Source organism: Diplotaxodon limnothrissa, linkage group LG15, assembly GCF_057381915.1.
Source record: "Diplotaxodon limnothrissa isolate DT_005_m linkage group LG15, D_limnothrissa_male_GT1.1, whole genome shotgun sequence".
In the NCBI taxonomy this organism is placed as follows: Eukaryota; Metazoa; Chordata; class Actinopteri; order Cichliformes; family Cichlidae; genus Diplotaxodon; species Diplotaxodon limnothrissa.
Genome location: NC_140610.1, coordinates 23296008 through 23306719, shown reverse-complemented (window position 1 = coordinate 23306719; position 10712 = coordinate 23296008). Strand labels below are relative to the sequence as shown.

General features: G+C 39.9%; 1 protein-coding gene and 1 pseudogene across 2 annotated transcripts; both read left to right on the top strand.

Annotated features, from left to right (window-relative positions):
- The first annotated feature begins 2137 nt into the window (after nt 1-2137).
- On the top strand, nt 2138-5493 carry LOC146617546 (cytochrome P450 2K1-like). Of its 2 annotated transcripts, none has more exons than XM_085371984.1 (9): nt 2138-2441; nt 2545-2707; nt 2791-2940; nt 3026-3186; nt 3336-3485; nt 3785-3926; nt 4145-4329; nt 4674-4815; nt 4889-5493. In XM_085371984.1, the coding sequence occupies exons 1-9, from the start codon at nt 2235-2237 to the stop codon at nt 5074-5076; spliced, it is 1488 nt and encodes a 495-aa protein (XP_085228110.1). In that variant the 5' UTR covers nt 2138-2234; the 3' UTR covers nt 5077-5493. The 2 variants fall into 2 exon arrangements, with proteins under 2 accessions (XP_085228110.1, XP_085228109.1); XM_085371983.1 differs by having other exon boundaries at nt 3306-3485.
- A 967-nt stretch (nt 5494-6460) lies between these two features.
- On the top strand, nt 6461-10651 carry LOC146617545 (cytochrome P450 2K1-like; annotated as a pseudogene).
- Nucleotides 10652-10712: the final 61 nt, after the last annotated feature.

Sequence of the window (10712 nt, the reverse complement as noted above, 5' to 3'; positions counted from 1 at the left end):
TGGGTTCCAATCGTGTCTTCGTGGCACGGGTCGTGTCATTCTGTCAGGCGTCGTGTGGAGGCGAGGAAGAAGGAACCCAAACGCAGGACTCGCAGGTAGGTGCAGATTTATTATGAGGAGTGGATGAACAGAACAAAGGGAGAAAATGGCTGGCTGGCTGGACAACTGACTGGAAGGCTGAATGGCTGGCTGGCTGAACGCAGGCGGAAACGACAACAGAACATCACATGAACATCAACATCAATGACACGACAGAGAACTGGTGAAACCGAGGAACTTAAATACACAGGTTGAATGATGACAATGATTGGAAACAGGTGAGTACAGGGCTGAACATAATCTGACTAATGACACGGGAGACAAGCTGACACGGGAAAAGACAGGAAGTGAGAACATTAATGTGGCGAACCAAACTGAACATGAACAAACTGAAATCACTGGGTCAACGACCCAGGAACCCTGACAGCCACGGTTTGTTATTGGGGGAAGTCTTAAATTCTCTGACTGGAATTACAGAGTCTTTGCAAAAAGAGATGTAGCTACACACCACACCAGTGAGTTCATCCAAATCAGAAGTGCTCTCTTGAAACAAGGACCAGTCAGTACAATCAAAACACCCCTGAAGGGCAACACAACTGTTTTTTGTCCGGACATTAGTCCCAAAGCCGCTGATTCGCAGTGAAGTGTCACTGTCCACATCGATCAGCCACGTCTCGGTAAGTGCCATCGGGCAAGCCTCCCTGTATTGAAGCATTAATTAATCTGTACAACACTAAAACGTTTTTTCATCTCTGTGTGTGGAGTGAAGCTTTGGAATAGACTACTTGAAGAACTGAAGCAATGTCTCAGCATAACTCAGTTTTAAAGTTGGTTCAAAAAATATGGTTTTTGCAAAGTACAGGGAGGAGGTAGGGCTCGACTGAAATTTCTATAAATAAAAGCTCCATCCAAAGAGGGATGGATGCCGACTCTCCTAACAAGACCAGGTTTTCTCCAATTATCTATAAAGACCACATCATTTTGTGGACACCACTCAGACAGCCAGCAAATTAAGGAATGGTGCGATTGGGGAGGGGACCAGAGAAAACTAAAGAGTCTGGCATTGTTTTGGCAAAGTTACACATGGATTCAATATTAATTTTAGTGAGCTCCAATTGATGTTTACGCTTGAAGTTACATTTACCCTTAACCAACAGTTTTAAATTTCCCTTATTGGGGTGAGGGTTAAACCCCGCACAGATGGTCCTGTTTACTATGCTAGCCACTTAGTTGTGGCGTTCTGTGTATGCCCTGCCTGCTAGCATCTTGTGCCCTGCTGTTATGTCATGCATTGTCTCAGGGGTATCTTTACACAGTCTACACCTGGGATCTTGCCTGGTGTGATAGACCCCAGCCTCTATGGATCTTGTGCTCAGAGCTTGTTCCTGTGCTGCCATGATTAGTGCCTCTGTGCTGTCTTTCAGTCCAGCTTTGTCCAGCCACTGGTAGGATTTCTGGATGTCAGCCACTTCCTCTATCTGCTGGTGGTACACACCATGCAGGGGCCTGTCCTTCCATGATGGTTCCTCCTCTTCCTCCTCTTTCTTGGGTTGGGGCCTTCTACCTGATGTGTTAGTGGATGTTCATGTCTGATCCTGGACTGTGGTGATGACACTCACCAGTCCCGGCCTCTTTCGTTCCACTTAGCATACAGCCTCCGGGTGCTGGACTTGGAGTGAAACCCTTCATGCATGGTCAGGAGCTTCGTTGTCTTGTACATATATATATATATATATATATATATATATATATATATACATACATCTGTCATGTTTGCAGTCTTGCCAGATAGATAGATAGATAGATAGATAGATAGATAGATAGATAAAACGGCCATGGCAACCCTGAATTTTAATGCTAAAATCTACCAAAAATGAAAACTATTATTACGTTTTTAACAGATATACTCACTTCTGTCAAAAATTATTCTAACATCCAAGTAGATATTTTTATTCTGTGTTTAATTTATTTTGTTGGTTTGTTAATGTTTTTCCATTTATTTTACAGACCAAAGTATCAACTGCAACGTTAATGATTTACTATTTCTTTCATAGAGGACCTTTGCTCTGTTACTGTCACACCTTGTATTATATGCTGCACAGTACAGGACTGAAATTTGGCAGACAACGCAAAAAGCACTAAGTCTCTGGGCTCTCAGTACAAAGAACTCATAGCAGAGAATTCGTTTCACAGCCATGGGGATATTAGATGTCTTTCTCCAATCGTTCAGTTCTGCCTTCTTGTTAGGGGCACTGACAGTCATCCTCCTTGTCTATTTCATCGTCACTCCAAGCTTCAATTCTCAAAAAAAACAAAAGGGTCCTCCAGGACCCAGACCACTACCTGTGCTGGGGAACCTGCTGCAACTGGACCTGAAAGGACCTTACAAAACATTGCTGGAGGTGAGAAAGTAATTGAACTATGCTGCAGATACAGTTCTCCAGGCAGCTTTTTAGCTTTGGTTTCTTTGATGTGTGTGAAAATATGAAAATATTCTGTTCTTAGTTATCCAAGAAATATGGATCAGTCTTCACGGTCTATCTGGGACCTAAAAAGGTGGTGGTCCTAGCAGGATACAAGACAGTGAAGCAGGCACTTGTAGACTATGATGATGTGTTTGGAGACAGAAGCCCAACGAAACTTGCGCATGAATTAACCAAAGAGCATGGTAAAGGAATAATATTTTTTCTTAAAATCTTTTAGCTTTTTTTCTATTTTGGTACTGTCAAACTAAAATATGACCACTCTCAGGAGTTCTGTGGTCCAATGGTGACTCATGGAGAGAAATGAGACGCTTTGCATTGACTAAACTGAGAGACTTTGGAATGGGCAAGAGAGCATGTGAGGACAAAATAATTGAGGAATGTCAACATCTCATTGAAGTATTTAAGAAATTTAAAGGTAAAAATTTATCACATTTGTTTGAACTGAATTGAATTAATGGTCCAATTACTTATACTGACTGTATGTGTTTGTTTTGCTACAGGAGAAGCGTTTGATACAACCCAATCAATTAACTGTGCAGTCTCTAATATTATCTGCTCCATCGTCTATGGCAGCAGATTTGAATATAATGATCCAGAGTTTACATCGTTGGTAGATCGAACAAACAGATTTGTCAGACTCCGTGGAAGTCCCTCAATACAGGTATTGATTCCTACTTTGTGACACTTATGGAGTTACAGATTTTTTCAAGGTACAACTCAATAACCTTTGTAAATGAAAAATGGTATTTTATGTACAGATGTATATTTGATGATTCACAGATGTATGAAATGTTTCCATCAATCCTGAAGTGGACTGCTGATAGGAACGAAGGGTTCAAACTGGCTGCTGCCAATAAAATGCAAAACCGTGCCTTCTTCCATCGTTTAAAAGAGACTCTGAACCCACAGATGTGCAGAGGCTTTGTAGACGCCTTTCTGGTCCACAAAGAAAATCTTGAGGTTGGACTTTCTATTATCTTTTAACTTTGTGTTCAGGAATAAATAACTTAAGCTGATGGTGAAACTGTGCCTTATCCTGCTCAGCTATGGTTAAGACAAAACAGCTGTGTTGCATCCTAATACCTTTATCACCCAGCAGATGTATGCGAACACTATTGATCATTTGTAATTCTTCTGGTGTATGTTACATCCTCGTTACTGTTCGGTGCCTTGACACTTCTTTTTCTACTGTGCAACCCCCATCCAACTTTGGGATTAGAATGATTTTAGTGACTTTGCTGTTAAATGTCTATGTGCAGGAATCTGGGATTACCAACAGTCACTTCCATGATGATAATCTTCTGATAACAGTCATGAATCTGTTTGCTGCCGGCACTGAGACAACATCAACTACACTGAGATGGGGACTTCTGCTAATGGCCAAATATCCGAAGATACAGGGTGAGGAGCTCAAATAATCCACAACTTGAATACACTCTTTTACTGGAAATCACATGACACATGTCACAAGAGCAATATCACAATAAGCATACATTTATCAAATATACTGGAGTGTTATTGTCAGTGTAACACAAGTGTAATGTGTCCACTGTTCTCGTTTAGACTCCAGAGGATTCTAATAGGGATGAAATTCAATTACTGTTACTTTTATACTCTAGATGAGGTCCAGGAAGAGCTGAGGAGGGTCATAGGAGATCGACAGGTGCAGGTTGCTGACAGGAAAAACCTTCCCTTCACTGACGCCGTCATCCATGAGATACAGAGACTGAGCAGCATCGCCCCCACTGCACTTCCTCACAAAACCACCCGAGACATCACTTTTCAGGGTCACTTTATTGAGAAGGTTAGACTAATTGTTATCTATTCGAATCTGCTCGGCATCAAGCCATGTTTTGAGATAATGTAACTACATCCTGGATCGTCCTGCATTAACTTTGAGTTGAGGTGCCAAAGTTCTAAAGCTATAAAAAACCTAAGTGCAGACACAAAGAGTAAGCATGAGTGGGAACAGTTGTTATCAGTTTACTGAGTGCACAAAACAGAAGCTTGATGCCATCTTGGACGGGCAATCACAGGAATACGGGAAAGTTTGAAACTGAATCCAAATCAAAAGTATGTACTGTTTTTATGTGTTGTCTTAGTACGTTTTGTACTTTGTGCATCTCTGAAATCAGCTGTTATCTGCAGGGAACCACAGTGTTTCCTCTCTTGACATCTGTCCTGCATGATCCAAGTGAGTGGGAGAGGCCTCACAGCTTTTATCCTGCTCATTTCTTGGACAAAGAGAAAAAGTTTGTCAAGCGAGATGCCTTCATTCCATTTTCTGCAGGTTTGTGAGCTCAGCCATTACCACTGAGGTACATCTCTTCACAGGACAATTGATTATTATTCATCTCTTGCAGGTCGCAGGATTTGCCTCGGAGAGAGTCTGGCCAGGATGGAGCTCTTCCTCTTCTTCACCACCCTCCTGCAGCGTTTTCGTTTCACTCCTGCACCTGGAGTTTCAGAGGATGAATTAGATCTGACTCCAATTGTGAGCATTACTCTCAGCCCTTCGATTCACAAATTATGTGCTGTTTCCCAAATGTGAGGAAGAGATGGTCTTTATAAGCTTTTGTTGTCCTGTGAAACGGCTCCAGTCAATTTTTAGCAGAATATTTTCTTGTGTCCTTAATTATTATTAGTCCTTTATTTATCCAGGTAAAAAAAATCTCATTGAGATTAAAAATCTAATTTCCAAGAGAGACCTGGCATCATGGCAACAATTTCAGGCTCACTGACATGATTTACAAAATGTTTAGTTCAATTGTTCCTTTAGTTTCAAGGTGATTTTATTAGCCCCATCTCATGTAGGTAAAGATTGCCTGTTGGCTTCAAAGTTTTCACTGACAATAAAGGCAGAATGTTTTGATTACTTAAAAATGCTACACCTGCCATGTATCGCTCTCTCGCTTGCTCATAAAGATGTAAGATGTTAAACATTTTCCTCCACAATAAAGATCAAATGCTGCATCAGTGCATGTCGTGCTCATTACTGCCCCTCAAGAAAGAAGACACCCTCAGTTTTCTTAGTAAGTACCGCCATGCCACGCCCCCTGGTGGTTGGAGAAGTTTACAGATGGGTTGACAACACATTATTGTTACATTGTTGGTCTTCCATGTGACCTCTTTAGAGAGAAGAAGAATGTCTGAAAGGAACTGAAATATATATCAATGTTTATTTGTATAGATGAATTGTTTTTTCATAATTTTGGGGGGCTAATTGATGGTTACCAGACTCTTTGGGCCATTTTCTATCTGTCCGCTTCACTTTTTCATTTAGTGATAAGAAAAACTAATGACCATCACTTGTAGCTGTCTAAGTCACCCATAATTAAAGTGTATTCAGTTCATCTTGACGTAGTTTTTTCAGCGGGAGAAGCATTTCATCCAAGTGACTTCTTCAGTCTTAGCTGAATGCAGGTTTCTCCAACCTTATTGCTTCTCTTAGATATTGCCACTTTATTTACCTGCTGCCCTTGTTGTTAGGAAACCTGCTTTGCTACCCAGTCACTTTGGCCAAAACTGCTTGGTTACCCGTTTTATCCTACACTCAGCTAGGTTGGATAAAAAGTTATTTACCGTACTTTCTGATTTATGACATACTTCCGGTTTGGAAGTCTTATAGAAAAGCATAAAATATAAATGCTCTTTACATTTATCATATATTCAACTCTAAAAGTCAATACAAAAAAATGAGCTTCAGTTTCAAATAATGTTAAAATATAGTAAAAAAAATGCTGCACTTTAAAGTGTTTACACAAATAACTGTGTTGATATCAGGTACACACATTTATACGTGTTTTATTTATTTATTTTTTTTCATTCTGAAAATATAATATTGACACAGACCAAAGTACTAACTGCAACATTAATCATTTACTCATTCATAACCACAGAACACTGTTTGCACTGTTTATCCCTGTGCAGTGTCTTTCACAGTCACTGAGTTTTCAGTGCAAGTAACAGAGTGTATATTTTACTTGAAAACCATGGGGATATTAAATGTTTTTCTTCAGGCCTTCAGTTCTACCTTCTTGTTGGGGGCTCTGACGGTCCTCCTGCTCATCTATTTAATCTCCTCTGCTAGCTTTAGTACCCAGGATCCCCCAGGACCCAGACCACTTCCCTTGTTTGGGAACTTGCTTCAGATGAACCTGAAAAGACCCTACAAAACATTATTGGAGGTGAGGTAAAGCTATTGGGCTGCTTTTCTTTTAGGCTGACTTATAAATTCAGCTTTCCATGCAGCTCTTACAACTTCCAGGGTCTCTCTAATGTGTGTCAAAATATCAACATATTCTGCCCTTCTTAGCTGTCCAAGAAATATGGATCAGTCTTTACTGTCTATCTTGGACCCCAAAAAGTGGTGGTGCTGGCAGGATACAAGACAGTGAAGGAGGCACTTGTTGACTATGATGAAGTGTTTGGAGACAGAGATCCAATTCTAATTGTGCATCAAATGAACCATGGAAATGGTAAAAATAAATAAATAAATAAATAAATAAATAAAATAAAAAATGGGCATAACCACATTATGTGTCTTAAATTATTGTTATTTAAACTCTATACACACTTCATTACAGGGGTTGTGTGGTCCAACGGTGATTCATGGAAGGAAATGAGGCGCTTTGCACTGACTAACCTGAGAGACTTTGGGATGGGCAAGAGAGCATGTGAGGACAAAATAATTGAAGAATGTCAATACCTCATTGAGGTTTTTAAGAAATTCAAAGGTAAGATTTGTTTATGTTAAAAAAAATTAATGAAGGTTGATGAAGATTAATTTGACTGTTATTTGTTTTTCACTCCTTTCACTTGTCTTGTCACAGGAGAAGCTTTTGATACAAACCAAAGATTATCATATGCAGTCTCTAATATTATCTGCTCCATTGTCTATGGAAGCAGATTTGAATATAATGATCCAGAGTTTACATCTCTGGTAGATCGAATGAGCAGAGGTGCTAAACTTTTGGGTTCTCCTTCAGTACAGGTCATTTCTATAGTTACTTTCATAAGCACATAAAGCATCAGTTGTTGCAAATAACAAAATATTATTCTAGTTACTGGTGGTTATATAATTTTTGACAGATGTACAACATGTGTCCAGCGCTGTTGAGTTGGATTGGTGCCAGGAAGGAACTGCTCGAAATGTCTGCTACCAGTAGCAAACAAAACCTTGGCATCTTCAGTCATTTAAAAGAGACTCTGAACCCACAGATGTGCAGAGGCTTTGTGGATGCCTTTCTGCTCCGCAAGCAAACTCTGGAGGTTGGCATCTCTGTCACTTGTCAAGTTTGTAGTCTGAAATTATTAACTGAAGCTCAGGGTGAAGCTGTGCACATTCCTGCTTAACTAAACAAATATGCTGTGTCCTAGTAAGAACAAAGTACACATTTTGTCAGTTTTAAGGGAATTAGATTTACTGGCATTTTATTGTTGCATGTCTGAAGGAATCTGGGATTACCAACAGTCATTTCCATGATGATAACCTTTTGATGACAGTAATGAACTGAGACAACATCAACTACACTGAGATGGGGACTTCTGCTTATGGCCAAATATCCAAAGATTCAGGGTGAGGAGCCTAAAAATTTAACTTCAATGTGCTAATGAAATCAAATCACTGTCACAAAAACAAAATCAAATAAATAATGTCACCTTCATTTATAGCCGTGTGAAAAATCACGTTTTCAAAGTACTCTATTTTTAGTCCTGTGAAACACAAATTATTCCCTTCATGGGATTTAGGAGTAGCAGCCAATCAATAAGGTGCTAATCAAAAGCACGATTAGTTGATCTTTAGCAAGTGTGAGCAACTGAATGAAGACAGATTTTTTATAGTTTGTTAGACTGAAGCCTTCAGGTGTGGACTAACACACACCTGAGGGCTTCATTCTTCCCTGGAGTGGAAGTTCCAGTAAATGCACCCCAAATTAAAAACCAGTTTATTCTAGTACAATTCTGCAGTTCTACAATTAAAAAAAGTCAGAACAGGTACGGCTTGTTTAAAATAGTTGCCAAAAGAAAGCATAGACTTCTGAGACAACATCCTGTTGACTGACAAGACAAAACTAGAAATGTTTTATCATAATGCAAAAGTACCACATCAAGCACAAATCCAACACAGTATGTCAGCACAAACACCTCAGACAAACTCACACACAGTGCTAAAGGAGTGATGATTTGCAGTTGATTTTTCCAGTCACAGGACTTGGGTACCTTGGGTAACTCTGTAATGATCATAAGTATTTTATAGCAAATGTCAGAGGATCTGTCCCAGATTGGCCTAAACTGGGCTCTCCAAAAGAATGGCTGAAAAAGATAACAATCAAGGTGCTGCAATGGCCCAGTCGAAGTCCAGACATAAACTCAAATGAAATGCTGTGACAAGACATTAACAGAGCCATGCCTGACTGAATGTCTGCAAACCTCAATGAACTAAAGCAGCACTGTAAAGAAGAGTGGGCCAAAATTTCTCTACACAAATGTGAGAGACTGATAAAATAATTTAAAAAGAACTATTACTTCAACTGGCGTGCACTTAATTTTTTTTACAAGATTGCATAGATTTCTGTGAAAACACTGTAAAATGGAGTGTTTGAGTGATTCTAATAGGGATGAAATTTAATTATTGTTACTTTTATACACCAGATGAGGTCCAGGAGGAGCTGACGAGAGTCATAGGAGATCGACAGGTGCAGGTTGCAGACAGGAAAAGCCTGCCCTTCACTGACGCCGTCATCCATGAGATACAGAGACTGAGCAGCATTGTTCCCACTGGAATTCCTCACAAAACCACCGAAGACATCATTTTTCAGGGTCACTCTATCAAGAAGGTAAGACTGCATAACACACCTACCGCTTTTAAAAAACCTGGCCTGCACTAAGCCATCAAGTGCAACAAAATATAACTGCATTGTGGATTGTTTCTTTATGATAATTATGTGTAAAGGGTGATGGTTTGGTAGTGCAGGTAGGAAAACATAAATGCAGATAAAATACATGTAAATACAAGGTGGGGAAAGGTTTTAGCAGCCTGTGTATTGTAATTTGTGCAGGGAACCACGGTGTTTCCTCTCTTGACATCTGTCCTGCATGATCCCAAGGAGTGGGAGAGACCACACAGCTTTTATCCTGCTCACTTCCTGGACAACGAGAAAAAGTTTGCTAAGCGAGATGCCTTCATTCCATTTTCTGCAGGTTTGTGAGCTCAGCCATCTCTGTTTAGGTTACATCTGCTGACAGGACAGCTGAAGTTATTCTTCAATTGTCTCTTACAGGTCGCAGGATTTGCCTCGGAGAGAGTCTGGCCAGGATGGAGCTCTTCCTCTTCTTCACCACTCTCCTTCAGCATTTTCGTTTCACCCCTGCACCTGGAGTTTCAGAGGATGAATTAGATCTGACTCCAGCTGTGGGTTTTACTCTCAGCCCTTTGCCTCATAAACTATGAGCTATTTCCCGTATGTAAGGAAACTGTATTTGAACGCTGAACCAGTCTTCTCTGAATCACGTTATTATTTCATGACGTACAAGTAATCGTAATAGATTCTGGGGAAAAAAATGGATTAGGTAAAGGCTTCTTTGGAAATTTAAGAGTTTGCAAAGCCAGAACTGACCTCTGGGCTATAGGTTTGATATCGATCCTTTAAATTTAAGCTTTTTGTACAGCTCCATCACATGAATCTAAGGCTACGTTCACATTGCAGGCGAAAGTGCATCAAATGCGACTTTTTTGACCCTATGCAACCCATATACGATCATGGTATGACAGTTTGAACAGCACAAATCTGATATTTTCAAATCCGACCTGGGTCACTTTCGTATGCGCATGTGGGCCGCTTTGAGGGTTCACACTAGAGCGCGTTTGCTGTCACATTTTATTTGTAGTGTGAACAAGCAGACAAAAAAAAAATCAGATTTGATCAAAAAATCGGTATTGAGCATTAAGACCTGCAGTTTGAACATAGCCTAAGTGAGCATTTTCTCCTGGAAATGGAGTCTCCAATGAGTTTTTTCATAAGTTGGTTGATTGTTTTGCTCAACATGTTCACTGTAACTTAAAAATGTTGCACAAGCACATGTTAATCTCTCTCTTGTTCATGAAGACTTAATATTTTCTTCATTTTCTCCACAATAAAGTTGAAATATTAAAATGAATACACCTCACACATCATTTCCTTCCTC

Excerpts from the sequence above, each read along its gene's own strand:
- LOC146617546 (XM_085371983.1), top strand. The coding sequence starts at position 2,235 with ATGGGGATATTAGATGTCTTTCTCCAATCGTTCAGTTCTGCCTTCTTG. Across the intron at positions 2,708-2,790 it reads TGAATTAACCAAAGAGCATG|GAGTTCTGTGGTCCAATGGT; the intron begins GTAAAGGAATAA and ends GACCACTCTCAG. Across the intron at positions 3,187-3,305 it reads GTGGAAGTCCCTCAATACAG|ATGTATGAAATGTTTCCATC; the intron begins GTATTGATTCCT and ends GATGATTCACAG.